We start from the raw sequence: 16,320 nt of genomic DNA, 5'->3' as shown, positions 1-16,320 counted from the left end.
TTATCATGTATATATATTCAGGCAGTAGCTAGGCAGATTAGAGACAGATTAGAGACAGCCACCAATACAATTTCTTGCCAACCTTACTTGCCAACCTTACTTTCACTTACTCATAAGTGGAATGGAAAATTGTTGATCTCATGAAATTTGAGGGTATAGTTGTTGTTACCAGAGCAAGAGGAGAGAAGAGGAAGAAATGAGAAGAAGCTGCTAAATGATTAACAATTTATAGTTAGGAGTAAAAAGATTTTGTGCACTATTAAAAAGTAAATATACAATTATTTAATGTATATTTCCAAAAGATAGAAGAAAATATTTTGAATGTTTCACCTTAAAAAATTATAAATGTCTGAAGAGATAGATACATTTATCCTCAATTAGAACATTACATGTTATACATGTAACAAAAAGTCATGTCACTCCATTAATATGTACATTTATGTATCAGTTATAAACAAATTTAATTTTTAAAAGAATCCCAGGCATGTCCTTAGTAAATATGGAACACTTACTAAGAAGCACTAAGTAACACAACATCTGGAGGTATTCTTTATGACCTAGGTTCTGTCAGATCCACTAAGTCAAATGGGCTAAGCAACAATCCTTCATAAGATGAAAATGGTCAGTCTGGAGTTAGACTGGATGAGAGGGTTCTCCTTAGCTATGAGAGTGGGTGTCCTACAGAAAGAAGGAAGAGTAGGGTGTTTTATTTCTATATTCTTTGAGTCCTACTGGTTTAATAACTAAGTGTACCTGGAGTACTTCATGGAAATATGTGAGGAAAGACAATTTATTAAAGCTATGTAATTGAGACTCCTATTGTAGTTAAACATGAATAGGAACAAACCAGCTGCAAAGAGTTTCTAAGAATTCACCCATGGGATAGGGGGACAAGGGAGAATCATGTAGGAGAGAGGTGATAAGGAAAGGATCATAGGGTTTTCTGATCGAACACAGTGAATCCCAGTTGTTCAGTATACTAGTGATATATATAATATTCTTCCTTTTTAAGATAAAGAAGTTGATAAAACGGGATTTGTGGGGTTGAGGTAGTGGCTAAGTGGTGGAAATCTCACCTAGCATGCATGGGGCACTGGGTTCAATCCTCAGTACCACATAAAAATAAAATAAAGGTAATGTGTCCTCCTATAACTAAAAAAATATTTAAAAAATAGGATTTGAATGTTTAGTTTATATAATTAATTATAGGTGGTAAACATGCAAAAAAATAATGTTGGTACTGAAGAGCATGAAGTTATGATATCTAACATATACAAATAATTATATCTTATACTCTGGTAGTTTAACAAGCCATTTTCCTTAACATATTGCATTACAAAAGATATTAGTTAATATTGACCATGGAATTCACCTAGCAATAGTTCATTTTAATACTTAACTCTGATTTCAATAGTCTTCCTATCCTAAGTACGAAGAAGATTCAAATAAGCTATGTTTATTTTGAGACCCAAAGTCCTTACTTGTAGGAAATTTCTAAGAACCTCAGAGATTTCAGACTAAATATAATTTTTAAATTAATAAAAAATAACACTTTTTCTAACTTAATAATGCCCCAATGATATTTATTTAAAAAGTATATAAATCTCCATTGGAGATCTGGAAAATCATATATAAAAAATTGCATTTACATAGAGCCACAATCATCTTGGTTTCCTGAAAGCAAACCATACATTTTTGGTCTTCAGACTTTAATCTATACTTTTGCCTTTGGTCATAAACATGTCATTTTCCCGTATGGAAGGACTACTCATCTACTGCAATATCATACATCTCCCAGAGAGCTTCCTGAGAGCTGCCACCACCTCTTTGTTCCTCAGGCTATAGATTATGGGGTTCAGCATGGGAGTGAGGATATTGCTGAAAACAGAAAGTGCCTGGTCCTGCTGTGGACTATGAGAAGAAGTGAAAGTCATGTAGATGAATATATTTGGGCCAAAGAAAAGACTCACCACTATTAGATGGGAAGAGCAGGTGGCCATAACTTTCCTTCTGCCCTTAACAGAATTCATATGGAAAACAGTGATGAAGATAAAAGTATAGGAAGTTGTGATGAGACTAAAAGGGACAACAAGCAGCACAATGCTTGTCACTACCACCACTAACTGATACACTGAAGTGTCTTCACAGGAGAGCTTAATGAGGACTGGGACCTCACAAAAGAAGTGTTGGATTTCCCTTGACCCACAGATGGGAAAATGCATCGGATATACTGTGTGAATAAATGAACTTGAAGATCCTCCAATCCAACACCCAGCAATCATGTGCAGACAGATCCTGGTACTCATGATGGTGGGATAACGCAATGGGTTACAGACAGCCACATAACGATCATAAGCCATGAGAGTCAAGATGAGGCATTCTGACATTCCCAACATCAGAAAAAAGAAACTTTGTGTTCCACAGCCAATCCACGATATGCTCCTTTTCCCTGTAAAAAAGTTTGAGGCCATCTTTGGGACAATGGTGGAAGTTAATGTCAAGTCAATGATGGAAAGTTGACTGAGGAGAATGTACATGGGTGTATGGAACCGAGAATCACTGCAAATCAAGACAATCAAAAGTATGTTTCCCAAGAAGGCAAGGATGTAGATAAAGATGATTATGGAGTTGAGAACAGTGGAATGCCGAAATTCAGGAAAGAGTCCCACAAGGATGAAATCAGTTACTAAGGTCTCATTCCCATGCATCATGCCTCTGTAAGAAATGTAACAAGGTTGGGGCACAAATAAAGTAGATTAAAACCAGTGATATTCAGTATACGTATATCAATCAGTATATTCACTATAATATATCAATCTATGGATCAAATATTTTTAACATTCTCTCCAATTCTGGATTAACAGATAGTGTTTGCCATCATCTCACCAGAGACTCTACCATATATTGTTCAACAATCATCTAAATTTTGTTAAAATGGAGAATACTGAAAAGACTGATCAACTTCAGGGTTTCTTAGGCTCTGTAGAACTCACAATTTTGTTCGTTCTTCTGTTTTTTTTAAGGTAAGTAAAGAACCTTGTAAACTGTAACCCTACCTTCTAAAATTTTGTGCCTAAAATCTTATACCATTTCTAATAATCATGGGTTCTAACTATTAATAATTGTATATTTGGACAAAAACATAAAGGAAAACCTAGCTAATTTATTCAATTTACTTGTTTAAATTACAAATCAATTATTTAATAAAATTTAATTAAATATACTGTTTTATTTTCATTTTTGGCTAATTTTCATCATGCCATAAATAGAGCAACAGAAATTTCTGGGTTTACATAATAACCCTGCCCCCAAATCATTAATATTCCCTATTGCTGACCAAGTAAAGTTTTAATATCTAGAATTCTAAATCTTTAGTGACTTGGAGCCAAGCTGCCTTACAAAATTTATGTTCTATTATTTTTAAACATATTACTCAAATTCCAACCAAATGAGGACTCTTGTGGTGTTCCCACAATGTTTGCATACTCACATATCTGCACCTTTGTTTTTATTTTCCTCAGGATTAACCATTTCATTTCTATTGTTGGAGCTTCTTCAAAGCTTACAATCTCATGAAATTCTAAAAAGATTTCTCCCTATCTACTTGGGTTCCTCTGTACCTTAGTGGTATAACTCCATTTTACCAGCATAACAGAGAGACTGTGTAGTTTGTGGGCTAAGAGCACAGATCAGGGTTTGTGCTGTTTCAAAGTCAAGCCCCATCCATTTAGTATCGCAAGGGGTAGTCATGAGACTTAGATGAGTTACTATATTTAAACTACTTATGACATTGACTGGTACTTTTTATCTTTATTACAGTTTTCTGTGTACCCATATTTCTTTTAAAATAATAATATTTGAGTGTTAGGATTATGTTTACTTCACTGAAGTCCAATAAAACCAGGTCAATAACTTCCAAAGAGCATAAGCTATTAACCATTTGCTAAACAGAAAGTTGAACAAATTCCATGGAATTCATCATTTTCACATTTTCATTGCCCTTGTGGAAGTTTCCATATTTATAAGCATTTTCTGTCAGAACAGGACTGAAGAAGCACATATGTCAAAAGACATGAACATTCTGTTTTCTATTATTGGATCAGGAAATTTCATAATGTAAAACAATGCCACCTTCTAGTTTAAGTTCATGGTTCTTTTACGAGTATTTATATTTGGGTCATATTTGTGACAAATGATATCGCTGAAGAAGAAAAAGCACTGCTGTTATTTTAGTCATTAGTCTAAAGAAATATAAACTACTGAGCTAATAATTAAACATTCTGTCATTAGTGAGCATCAAGCACTAATTCTACTGAAAGTTAGATTAATACTATTTCAGAGTGTCAATTAAAATAGTTCTTGAAAATCCTTTATCATTCATTCATTTTTATGTTACTTTTGCTGGTATTCACTTTATTTTATACATATTCTACTAGGTGCTAAAATGGGAGCATAAATGAATTAGGAAAGGGTCTATATCTTCAATAAACCCTGAGTTGACATATGAAATAAATGCTATATCAACATAGAGGAGAGTACTGATGTCTGGGTAAAAGAAGCCTGGTGAGTTAGATAAGAAATTATTTTAAGCTATGTCTGCCATATTTACACAGCAATTTATATAAATATGAAGAACAGTGGATTCCTCATAATTAAAAACCCAGGTCAATTGGTGAAAGTCACATGGCATAAGTAGGTAAAAAACAAATTGGAACTCTTACACATATTTATATTTAAACTTTTTAAACCATATAACCCTCAAAGTTTGCAAATTTCTTATCCTGTATAATCTCATAGAATTCTTATCTGTATATTTATGTTTAGACACATTATCTGGCCTGTCCTTTTCTTCCACTGAACTAAGAACTCCGTCTACCTACACATATAGAACACATCTGTCTGCAATAGGACCTGATTTATTTTAATTTGGGGGGTAGGTGGGTACTGGGGGTTGAACTCAGGGGCAGTCAACCACTGAGCCACATCCCCAGCCCTTTTTTGTATTTTATTTACAGACAGGGTCTTACTAAGTTTCTTAGTACCTTGTTTTTGCTGGTGCTGGCTTTGAACTCATAATCCCCTATCTCAGCCTCCAAGCCACTGGGATTACAAGCATGCACTGCCACACCTGGCTAGGACCTGGTTTATTTGTCTAAAGCAAAAGTAAGCAAAGGATCTCAACTATAAGGTGATCACGAAGCATTGCACTAAGTGCACAAAAGTTGTCAATGATTATAATTATCTAAGTATCATTACAATTACCCTGTTCTGCAAGTTGCTCTAGTTCTATTATACAAGGCATAATATTCATCAAAAATATGAGTTTATACCTTCATAACTTTGTATTCATCCGGTTACATGTTTATAACTTTGAGAATAAAAGTGGTAAAGAGATCAAAAATAGATTAAGTAGAATAGCTAATGTTTAATCATTAAAATTAGAGGTAAATGAAAAACATCAAAGTATGTTTAATTCATTTTGATTTTAATTTAGTAATTGTTATTTTAAAATCTTAATGTTTCATAAGTACATGCTAGATAATCATCAACTATCTAAAACAAAAAAATGTATCATTTTAAGGAAATAAAACATATGGATAATGAATAAAATTAGACCATTGACACTGTTCTTTGAGTGGAAATATGAATTACCACTATAAAGAGTTCTGAGTAATTTATTAAATAATTCCTATAAAATACAGCATATTTCATCATTTAATTATTCAATTGAATAAACATTTATTGATGGCCAGCTTTAACATATTATTTATTTCCTTAATATAGATGAAACCAAATCTACACAAAATGAGGATCATAATTATATATATATATATATATATATATATATATATATATATATTACTTTACTAACCTTTTTAAAAAATCTTCCATTTATAAATATCTATATCATTTTGGAACACAATATGTCCTTGATGTCAGCATGATTTCAGATTTTTCTGTGAGTACATTGAAGGTAGTTTGAAATAAACTCAAGTCCCCAGAATCACAGCTCAACAAACAGTTTTTCTAAAAGGAAAAGCATAAATTCAATGACTTATTCTACTTATTAAATTAAGAACTTGATGATTAAGGGTGGTAAAGAGTTAAAAACAGATAGTCAAACATAAATATTGACTCCATACTACTTCTCCTAAACATAAATTTTAAGCAACCTACCAAATATATGTTTAAAACTGTCACTAAAATGTTCTTTTCCTGTTACAGGCATTATCACCAAATTCTGACATTTGTGAAAATTAACATTAGCCATATAAACTCTCTATATAATTTCCATGTCCAAGCAAGGTACATAATGTGCTTTTCTCCCAGTTTGAGATCTAGCTTAAATTCTGTTTAGAATTGCTGACATCTAAATTTTCTGCACTCAGATGTATCTTCTCACCATACAGCCTATTTTTACATAGAAAATTGTTGGCTAGAAAAATGTTGCTGGCTAGATGTAGATGGTAAACTCATTCATCTGTGGAAATGATCCTACACTACCATGCAGATTGAAAACTGACTTGTATTATTTTTTTCTGTTCTTTTTTGAAATTTTAATTTGTTATATATGTCAACAGAATGCATTGCAATTCATATTACACATATAGGGCACAATTTTTCATATCCCTGGTTGTACACAATGTAGTCACACCATTTGTGTCTTCATACTGACTTATATTATTGATTAAGATCTAACTTGGCAGATTGTTTGGTAACTTGTCATTAAGGCTTTGAAAAAAATTTTAGTAAATACCCCAGGGGAAGAGAGTCCCCAGACTTTAATTAGTTTTGATCTCAGACCAAAAATAACAAAACACAGAAATTAGAAAAAATGTGTAAAATAAATATTTTTTACCATGGAAAATATTCAATTGTGTCCAAATCTAGTCTTATTGCTTTTGTGATAACCATGGGTAGACAACCAAATGCTATCAGAAATGTTCAAACTAACATATCCTGTGAATTTCAGAACTAGGATAGTCCATTTCAATTTCTTCATATTTATTTACTTGCATGCACATAAACACACACAAAAAAAAAACTTGCCTCAATATGTTTTATGAAAAAATTCTTTCACAACAGCTTGATAATTATATAGCATTATTTTAGCATACTGATATAACTAAAATTAACTTTAGGTCAAAGAGATGGAAATTAGAAGCCTCTCTACAACTTGGTAGCAAAAAGTTTATTCAGATAACTTGAATATCTGTGTTTTACTTGTGTTATTTGTAAATGTGGTGGTAGTAATAGCTGTCTTGCTAAGATGTGTTTTACATATATAATTGGGTTTTCTAAAGTGTGCAGTCCTTTGAAATGTTTCTCAGCAAGTAAATGCAATGTACTATCTTGATTAATCATTATCTGCTTCTCAGAGTTAGGTTTCTTTTGCATCCCTTAGTCAAACACACAACATCTGAAGAAAAAAAAAACCAATGTTCCTTTTCTCTGAAACATCATATTGTCTCTGATTGAATCTGGCAAAACCACACAAAAAGTATTAGAGAAATAATTATCATACATATTCTGTCAAACTCCTTCAGAAACAGCAGTGAATTGTCACCTAAAGGTAAATCAAATGAAGGCAAATGTATTTTAGAAGAAAGTTGGAGAAGACGACCCAAGATTGTGGAAAGGAAGTGAGCTGTAGGTCCCATTTCTTTGCAGTTTGCAATCAAGGAAGTCAATGAACATGAAGCAAAGAGGTAGGTTACAGAGTGTATGCACTGTCTTACAATATTAGAAGGTCAGAAGCTTGGATATATTCAGTAATTCTTGTTCCTTGAACAAAAAAGAAACAGGAAATAAGTGGTTAACCTGGAACCAGGACCTGTCCCAACAAGGGAGGACTGAGAGTTGGGGTAAAAGGGGTGAAAGAGGAACAGAAAAAGCAGACAGACTTACTTGGGGAAAAAAGTAAGGTACAGAGAAATTCAGCCTGAGATAATACGGGACAGAAGCGGATAAGCCACCTACTGATTGAGAACCATTCTGCTCTTCTCAAATTTCTGGTGAACTGTAGTGATCAGCCATCTTGAAGCAACCATGTCTAAACCTAATACTCAGGAAGCAATTAGATCCCTATAACTTCAATATAGAAATACTAGTAAATATCATAGGGAATGCCTTTGAAGCAGATTGATGAAGCGAGCTGTAAACTGAAAACCTTGTGACTTAAAGGGTACCATGCTCTCCTCACTCCACCAGTGTCTACAACTGGAAGGGGTAAAGAGCAGAGTGACCACACTTCCAGGGATTACAGTACCTAGGAAGTGGTGGGTTCCTCTACTGCTGCTGCTGAGAATATCTGTCAGGATATTGTATGCACCTCTGCACCAATACTGCTGGCCTTCATCAAGCATGGTGGTGCAAAGTAGCACACAGCTCTGACACAGGCAATCACCACAAACACCTTTGACAGGGAAGGCCAGGACTGGGGATCTGTGTGCACTGCTGCTGTAAACTGCCACATATGTCCCTCCCAGGGAGAGCAGAGACTAGAGAGCAGCACAAACCTTGATGATGGCAGCCTGTGCCAGGAAGGGTAGAGTCCACAAAATAACATACACCCTCTAGGGAATCTCCAGTGAGCACGTCTGCCAAACAGTGTGGTGCCAGGAGACTTGTTTGCAACTCTGATGCTGGCAGCCACCACAAGCATCTCAGAGAGGGAGGGTCAAGCTTGGAGAGCTGGTGTGAATTTACTGAGGGCTTTCCTCCCACTCTAAGCTTTATTATTAGGAAGGGCAAAGACTAGAGAAGAGGTCACACCTCTGATGCTGGCAATCACTAAAAATGCTTTTGACTGGCAGGGGACAAGCTAGAAATCTGCTTGTACCACTGCTGTGTGACTTGCCCTATGGGTGTTTCCTAGGGATGACAGAGATTAGAGAGCAACCTGCACCTTGTATTCCAGCTGCCACTGCAAGGAAGGACATAGCCTAAGAAATAGCATGCACTCCTCCCCTACCTGGGGTCTCCATCCAGCATATCTGCCAAACAAGGTGGTGCCAAGATGGTGGCACATGCTTTTGACACCTGTAGCTACCACAAGAACCTCAGACAGAAGGCCACTCCTGGAGAGATGTGCAAATCTGCTGAGAGCCTCTACCTAACCCTAATGCCTCTAGCAGAGAAAGCAGAACCTGGAGTCAAAGACACCCACAGGCACATGTATGCCACCATCTGCCACCATGCCTGCCCCCAAAGCAGCACCCTAGTGCCCCAGACACAACTCTGGGCTCTTGCCACCGGCAATGGGCCTGGGAAGACATATCAGCTTCCAGGTTACCCATGCCTGTGAAGTGTGCCTCCTCAACCAAAGCACACAAACCTACAAGGTATTTTTATAACCATAAGAGTATGTGAAAATTGTGAGTCCATTTAAAAATCTCAGCAAGAAGAAAAGAAAAGCAAATCTTTTTATAATTGTTATTGCAGTCGCTGTGTTATGTGATGAGATTTATTGTGTACTCCCACATTATGCTTTTTTCCATGAACACAACTGACTTTATATAATCTTTAATTAATTGCATTTTTTACTTAGTAGCTATTTTCTTCTTCCTAATTTACACTGCCCTCCTTTCTTTCTTACTTCTTTCCAGCCCCATTTTACTTCATTCCCCTTCTTGTTCCAATCTTTTTTTCTATTTATTTACCTTTATTCTTTTCCTTTATTTTCCCTCATTCCAATATAATTTAGTTTTGAGTCTACAAACATTAATGCCTAATTTTCAGTCTATTCTATATTATTTCTCACCTATTTTTTACATCAGTTAGTAGAATTACAGAAAATATTAGTAAGTTTTTAAATGTATGTTGATTTATAGTTTGCTTTTAAATTATGTCTCTCAGGTATTCTCACCTCTTGAAACAGCTCTGAAGATTGAATTTAGCACTTTGTGTATGTTTACTGGATATGGTGATATTGAAATACGCATTTATCCCAGGGATTACTATAAACAGATAGCAACTCATTAAAGATCCCACACACACCATAAAAAAAGAGGAAGAGTTATCCATCTCAAAAGATGGGCAAAAATAAGACCTCAAAAAAACATGAGGAAAAAATTCAAGACACCTCCAAAATATCTACAAACCTCCAATAATTTATCTACAGATGTGGATTTAGGTAAAATTTCAGAGAATAATATAAAAAGTTGATCTTTAAAATGAAAACTGAACTAAAAGAAGATCTAAGTAATTAACTAAAAGAAACAATATAAGGAGTGAAAGAACTTTCCAGTGAGGAGATAGAGATTCTGATAAAAGAACCAAAGAGAAATCCCAGTAAAGAAAGACTCAATCAATCAAATTTAAATTACAGTTGAAAATATTACCAATAGCTTAGACCACAAAGAAGACAAATTTTCAAGCCTTGAAGACAGGGTGTATGTTCTAGAACACTCAGTCAGCAATAAAGAAAATAAATTGACAGACCATGACTAGAATAATCAAGAAGTCTGGGAAAACATTAAGGGTCTAACCCTAAGAATTATTGGGATTGAAGAGGGTACTGAGATACAAGTTAAGGACATAGACAAGCTTTACAGTAAAATAGTATCTAAAACTTTTTCAAAAGTTGGGAATTAGTTGAACATCCAGATACAGGACACGTTCAGAACCCCAAAGAGACAAGATTAAAAAGGAACCTTTCCATGAAACATTTACTAATTTTACAATTAAAATGCCTAACACAGAAACCAAGGAGAGAATTTCAAAAGCCTCAAAAGAAAAATATCAGGTCATCAAAACTATCCTTCAAAATCAAAAGAGAAATAAAAGCTTTTCAAGATGAGGTTTAAAAAAATAAATTGATGACCACTAAACCAGCACTACAGAAAATACTAAAAAAAAATAAAATTAAATTAAAACAAAACAAACAAAAACTCTACAAAGCCTAAACACAGAATGCCCAAATAAATAAAACACAATATAATAACATTTAAAATGGAAATGAAACCTGAATTAAATATATGGGGTAACACAAAGTGGTAGAAAAATAGCAAATATCCTTCCATAATAACTATGAATGTAAATAGTGTCAGCTCTTCAATTAAAAGACATAGACTGGCAGAGTGGAATAACAAACAATAACCAATGATATGCTGTTTGCAAAAGGCTCATCTTGTAAGCAAAGACACCCACAGGGTAAACGTAAAAGGATGTAAAGAAATATTTCATGAGCTGGGGTTGTGGCTCAGTGGTAGAGCAATTGCCTAGCATGTGTGAGGCACTAGGTTCAATTCTCAGCACTGCATATAAATAAAATAAATGTTAATCAACAACTAGAAAAATGTTTTAAAAAAATAAATATTTTGCTCAAATTCAGTACAACAATAAGCAGAAGTAGCTATTATCATACCTAACTATGCAAATATTTCAAGAAAAAAAATAAATCGTAAGAGGCAAAGAAAATTACTTCATACAGATAAATAGAATACAAGAAGATATAATGATAGTAATTATTTGTGCCACAAACATCATTGTACCTAATTATACAAAATAAACACTTTTTGACATTGTGTCAGAGAGAACTCCATATGTTAAAATGGTTATTTCAACATATCCCCCTCACCAATAGAGAAAACATTCAGAAATAAAATGGATGAAGGCACTTCCGATCTAAAACATACTGTAAATAAAATGGATCTAACAGATGCCTATAAAATATTCCACCTAACAATGACTGAATTCAGTTTTTTCTCATAAGCTCATGTAACCTTCCCTAAAATAAACCAGATTTGAGGTCACAAAGCAAGTCTTAGCAAATACAAAACAACAGACATCATTCCTTGCATCTCATTAGATCATAATAAAATTAAATTACAAATTAACAGCAAGACCAAAAACATTTGTGTGTTTGTTTTATATACTCCACTGTCTTCCCATGTAATTGTCTACCCCAAATTACTCCTTTCTATTCTCCTGCTCCAAACCCTCTTCACTAGATTTCTTGTTCACATTTCCTAAGGCATAATTCACTGAATACCCTCATATCTTCTCCCCTCAATATATGGTCCTACGCCTGGTCCCCAGTTCACTGTCCACCGCCAAAAACTGTAAAACTTTTTTTATAGTATGGAAATTTTTTATTATTTTTCTTCACTATTATTAGATATATGACAATAGAGTGAATTCTGAAATATTATATGCACATAGAGTGTAGCATATAACTTATTCTAATTAGGATCCCACTCTTATGGTTGTACATGATATGGGGTTTCACTGTGTGTATATTCATAGATGAACATAGGAAAGTTATGTCTGATTATTCTGTCTTTTCTATTACCTTCCCCTACCTTCCTTTTATCCCCCTTTGTTTAACTCAATCAAATTGTATTCTTCCCTCTCCTTCCTGATTATTTGTTCATATCCACATATTATAAAGATTATTTGACCTCTGGTTTATTGGGTCTATTTTGCTAATTTTATGCCCTTTGAGTTTATACTGAGAAGTGGGCTAACTTGGTCAAATGGTGGTTCCATTACAAGATTTCTGAAAAATCTCCATTCTGCTTTCCAGTATTGGTCGCACCAATTTGCAGTCCCATCAGAAATGTATGAGTGAACCTTTTTCCCACATCCTCATCAACAACCTTTTTCCCTCATCCTCATTATTTCTTGTATTCTTGATAATTGTCATTCCAACTGGAGTGAGACAGAATGTCAGTGTAGTTTTAATTTGCACTTCTCTAATTTGTAATGATGTTTAACATTTATTTCATATATTTGTTGGCGATTTGCATTTCTTACGTGACGTGCCTATTCAGTTCCTTTGCCCATTTGGTGATTGGAATACTTGTTTTCACAATGTTAAGTTTTGTGATTTCTTTATATATCCTGGATATGAATACTAAACCTGATGTTCACGTGTCAACAATTTTTCTCCTATTGTAGGTTCTCTTCTCTTCACATTCTTTTTTTCTTTACCATACAATTTATTTTTATTTTTTCAGTCATACATGACAGCAGAATGTATTTTGACATATAATACATACATGGAATGTACATCATCAATCATATTGTCTATTCTATTCTGCTGCCCTTCCTATCCCCCCTACTCCTCCCCTCCTCTCCTATCCTTTCTCTCTATCCAATCTAATGTGACACACTTTTTATTATTTTCTCATTACAACATCATATATGTATTCTGTATAACAATGAGATTCTCCTTCCATCTTCCGTGCAACTCCCCTTCTCCCTCTTTTTCCCTCCCAGCTCTCTTCCTTATTTAGTGGTAGTCTTCTTCTCATGATCTCCCTCCCTATCCCATTTTGAGTCACCCCCCCTTATATCAGAGAAGATATTCGGCATTTTGTTTTTAGGAATTGGCTAACTTCACTTAGCATAATCTGCTCTAATGCCATCCATTTGCCTGCAAATGCCATGATCTTGTTATTTTTTAGTGCTAAGTAATATTCCATTGTGTATAAATGCCACATTTTTAATCCATTCATCTATTGAAGGGCATCTAGGTTGGCTCCACAGTCTAGCTCTTGTGAATTGTGCTGCTATAAACATTGATGTGGCTGTTTTCCTGTAGTATGCTCTTTTTAGGTCTTTTGGGTATAGTCCAAGAAGGGGAATAGCTGGGTCAAATGGTGGTTCCATTCCCAGCTTTCCATGGAATCCCCATACTGCTTTCCAAATTGGCTGCACCAATTTACAGTCCCACCAGCAATGTATGAGCATACCTTTTTCCCGCATCCTCGCCAGCACTTGTTGTTGTTTGACTTCATAATGGCTGCCATTCTTATTGGAGTGAGATGGTATCTTAGAGTAGTTTTAATTTGCATGTCTCTGTTTGCTAGAGATGGTGAGCATTTTTTCATGTATTTGTTGATTGATTGTATATCCTCTTCTGAGAAGTTTCTGTTCAAGTCCTTGGCCCATTTGTTGATTGGGTTATTTGATTTTTTGTTGTTTAACTTTTTGAGTTCTTTGTATACTCTAGAGATTAGAGCTCTATCTGATGTTTGAGGGGTAAAAATTTCTTCCCAGGATGTAGGCTCCCTATTCACCTCACATATTATTTCTCTTGCTGAGAAAAATCTTTTTAGTTTGAATTTGTCCCATTTGTTTATTCTTGGTTTTAACTCTTGTGCTATAGGTGTCTTATTAAGAAATTTGGGGCCTGCCCCCATGTGATGAAGTTTAGGGCCAACTTTATCTTCTATTAATTGCAGAGTCTCTGGTCTGATTCCTAGCTCCCTGATCCATTTTGAGTTGACTTTTGTGCATGGGGAGAGAAAGGGATTCAATTTCATTTTGTTGTATATGGATTTCCAGTTCTCCCAGCACCATTTGTTGAAGATGCTATCCTTTCTCCATTGCATGTTTTTAGCACCTTTGTCTAATATAAGGTAGTTATAATTTTGTGGATTTGTCTCTGTGTCCTCTATTCTGTACCATTGGTCTACCAGCCTGTTTGGGTGCCAGTACCATGCTGTTTTTGTTACTATTGCTCTATAGTATAGTTTAAAATCTGGAATCCCGATACCACCATTTTCACTCTTCCTGCTTAGAATTACTTTAGCTATTCTGGGTCTCTTATTTTTCCAGATGAATTTCATGATTGCTTTTTATATTTCTGCAAGGAATGTCATTGGGATTTTGATGGGAATTGCATTGAATCTGTAAAGTGCTTTTGGTAATATTATGGCCATCTTAATAATATTAATTCTACCAATCCATGAGCAAGGTAAATCCTTCCATTTTCTAAGGTCTTCTTCTATTTCTTTCTTCAGGGTTCTGTAGTTTTCATTGTATAGATCTTTGACCTCTTTTGCTAGGTTGATTCCCAGGTTTTTTTTTTTTTTGAGGATATTGTGAATGGAGTAGTTGTCCTCATTTCCATTTCAGAGAATTTGTAACTGATATACAGGAATGACTTTGATTTATTAGTTTTGATTTTATATCCTTCCACTTTGCTGAATTCATTTACTAGTTCTAGAAGTTTCTTGGTTGAATTTTTTGGGTCTGCTAGGTATAGGATCATGTCATCAGCAAATAGTGCTAGTTTAAATTCTTCTTTTCCTATATTTATGCCTTTAATTTATTTCGTCTAATTGCTCTGGCTAGTGTTTAAAGAACTATGTTGAATAGAAGTGGTGAGAGAGGGCATCCCTGTCTTGTTCCAGATTTTAAAGGGAATGCCTTCAATTTTTCTCCATTTAGAATGATGCTGGCCTGAGGCTTAGCATATATAGCTTTTACCATGTTGAGGTAATTTCCTGTTATCCCTAATTTTTCTAGAGTTTTGAATATAAAGGGATGCTGTATTTTGTCAATGCTTTTTCAGCATCTATTGAGATGATCATATGGTTCTTATCTTTAAGTCTATTGATGTGGTGAATTACATTTATTGATCTCCATTTATTGAACCAGCCTTGCATCCCAGGGATGAATCCCACTTGGTCATGGTGCACGATCTTTTTGATATGTTTTTGTATCTGATTTGCCAGAATTTTATTGAGGATTTTTGCATCTAAATTCATTAGGGATATTGGTCTGAAGTTTTCTTTCTTTGAAGTGTCTTTATCTGGTTTTGGAATCAGGGTGATGTTGGCCTCATAGAATGAGGTAGATTGAAGTAGATTGAAGAGTATTGGTAATAGTTCTTCTTTAAAGTTCTTGTAAAACTCTGCTGTATATCTGTCTGGTCCTGGGCTTTTCTTGGTTGGTAGTCTTTTGATGGCTTCTTCTATTTCCTCACTTGATATTGTTCTGTTTAGATTGTTTATATCATCTTGACTCAATCTGGGTAGCTCATATGCCTTAAGAAATTTATCAATGCCTTCACTATCCTCTATTTTATTAGAGTATAGGGTTTCAAAATATTTCTAATTATCTTCTGTATTTCTGAAGTGTCTGTTGTGATGTTGCCTTTTTCATCCCATAAGCTAGTAATTTGGGTTCTGTCTCTTCTTTGTTAGCGTGGCTAGTGGTCTATCAATCTTATTTATTTTTTCAAAGAACCAACTTTTAGTTTTGTCAATTTTTTTGATTGTTTCTTTTGTTTTGATTTCATTGATTTCAGCTCTGATTTTAATTGTTTCTTGCCTTCTACTGTATTTGCTGCTGATTTGTCCTTCTTTTTCTAAGGCTTCAAGGTGTAGTGTGAGGTCATTTATTTGTTGTCTTTTCCTTCTTTTAAGGAATGAACTCCATGAAATGAATTTTCCTCTTAGTACTGCTTTCATATTGTCCCAGATTTCAATATGTTGTGTCTGAGTTTTCATTTACCACTAAGAATTTTTTTAATTTCCTCTTTGATATCTTCTGTAACACTTTGTTCATTCAGTAACATATTGT

The 16,320-nt window shown here is 34.5% G+C and overlaps 1 protein-coding gene across 1 annotated transcript; it reads right to left on the bottom strand.

Moving 5' to 3' along the window:
• Positions 1-1,772: 1,772 nt before the first annotated feature.
• On the bottom strand, positions 1,773-2,708 carry LOC113189409 (olfactory receptor 2T27-like). The gene has a single exon (XM_026398141.1). The coding sequence runs from the start codon at positions 2,706-2,708 to the stop codon at positions 1,773-1,775; it is 936 nt and encodes a 311-aa protein (XP_026253926.1).
• Positions 2,709-16,320: the final 13,612 nt, after the last annotated feature.

This window comes from Urocitellus parryii, chromosome 1, assembly GCF_045843805.1.
Source record: "Urocitellus parryii isolate mUroPar1 chromosome 1, mUroPar1.hap1, whole genome shotgun sequence".
Taxonomy (NCBI): Eukaryota; Metazoa; Chordata; class Mammalia; order Rodentia; family Sciuridae; genus Urocitellus; species Urocitellus parryii.
Note: the sequence above shows the minus strand (reverse complement) of the source record. Positions and strands in the feature narration are given on the sequence as shown.

Excerpts from the sequence above, each read along its gene's own strand:
- LOC113189409 (XM_026398141.1), bottom strand. The coding sequence starts at position 2,708 with ATGCATGGGAATGAGACCTTAGTAACTGATTTCATCCTTGTGGGACTC.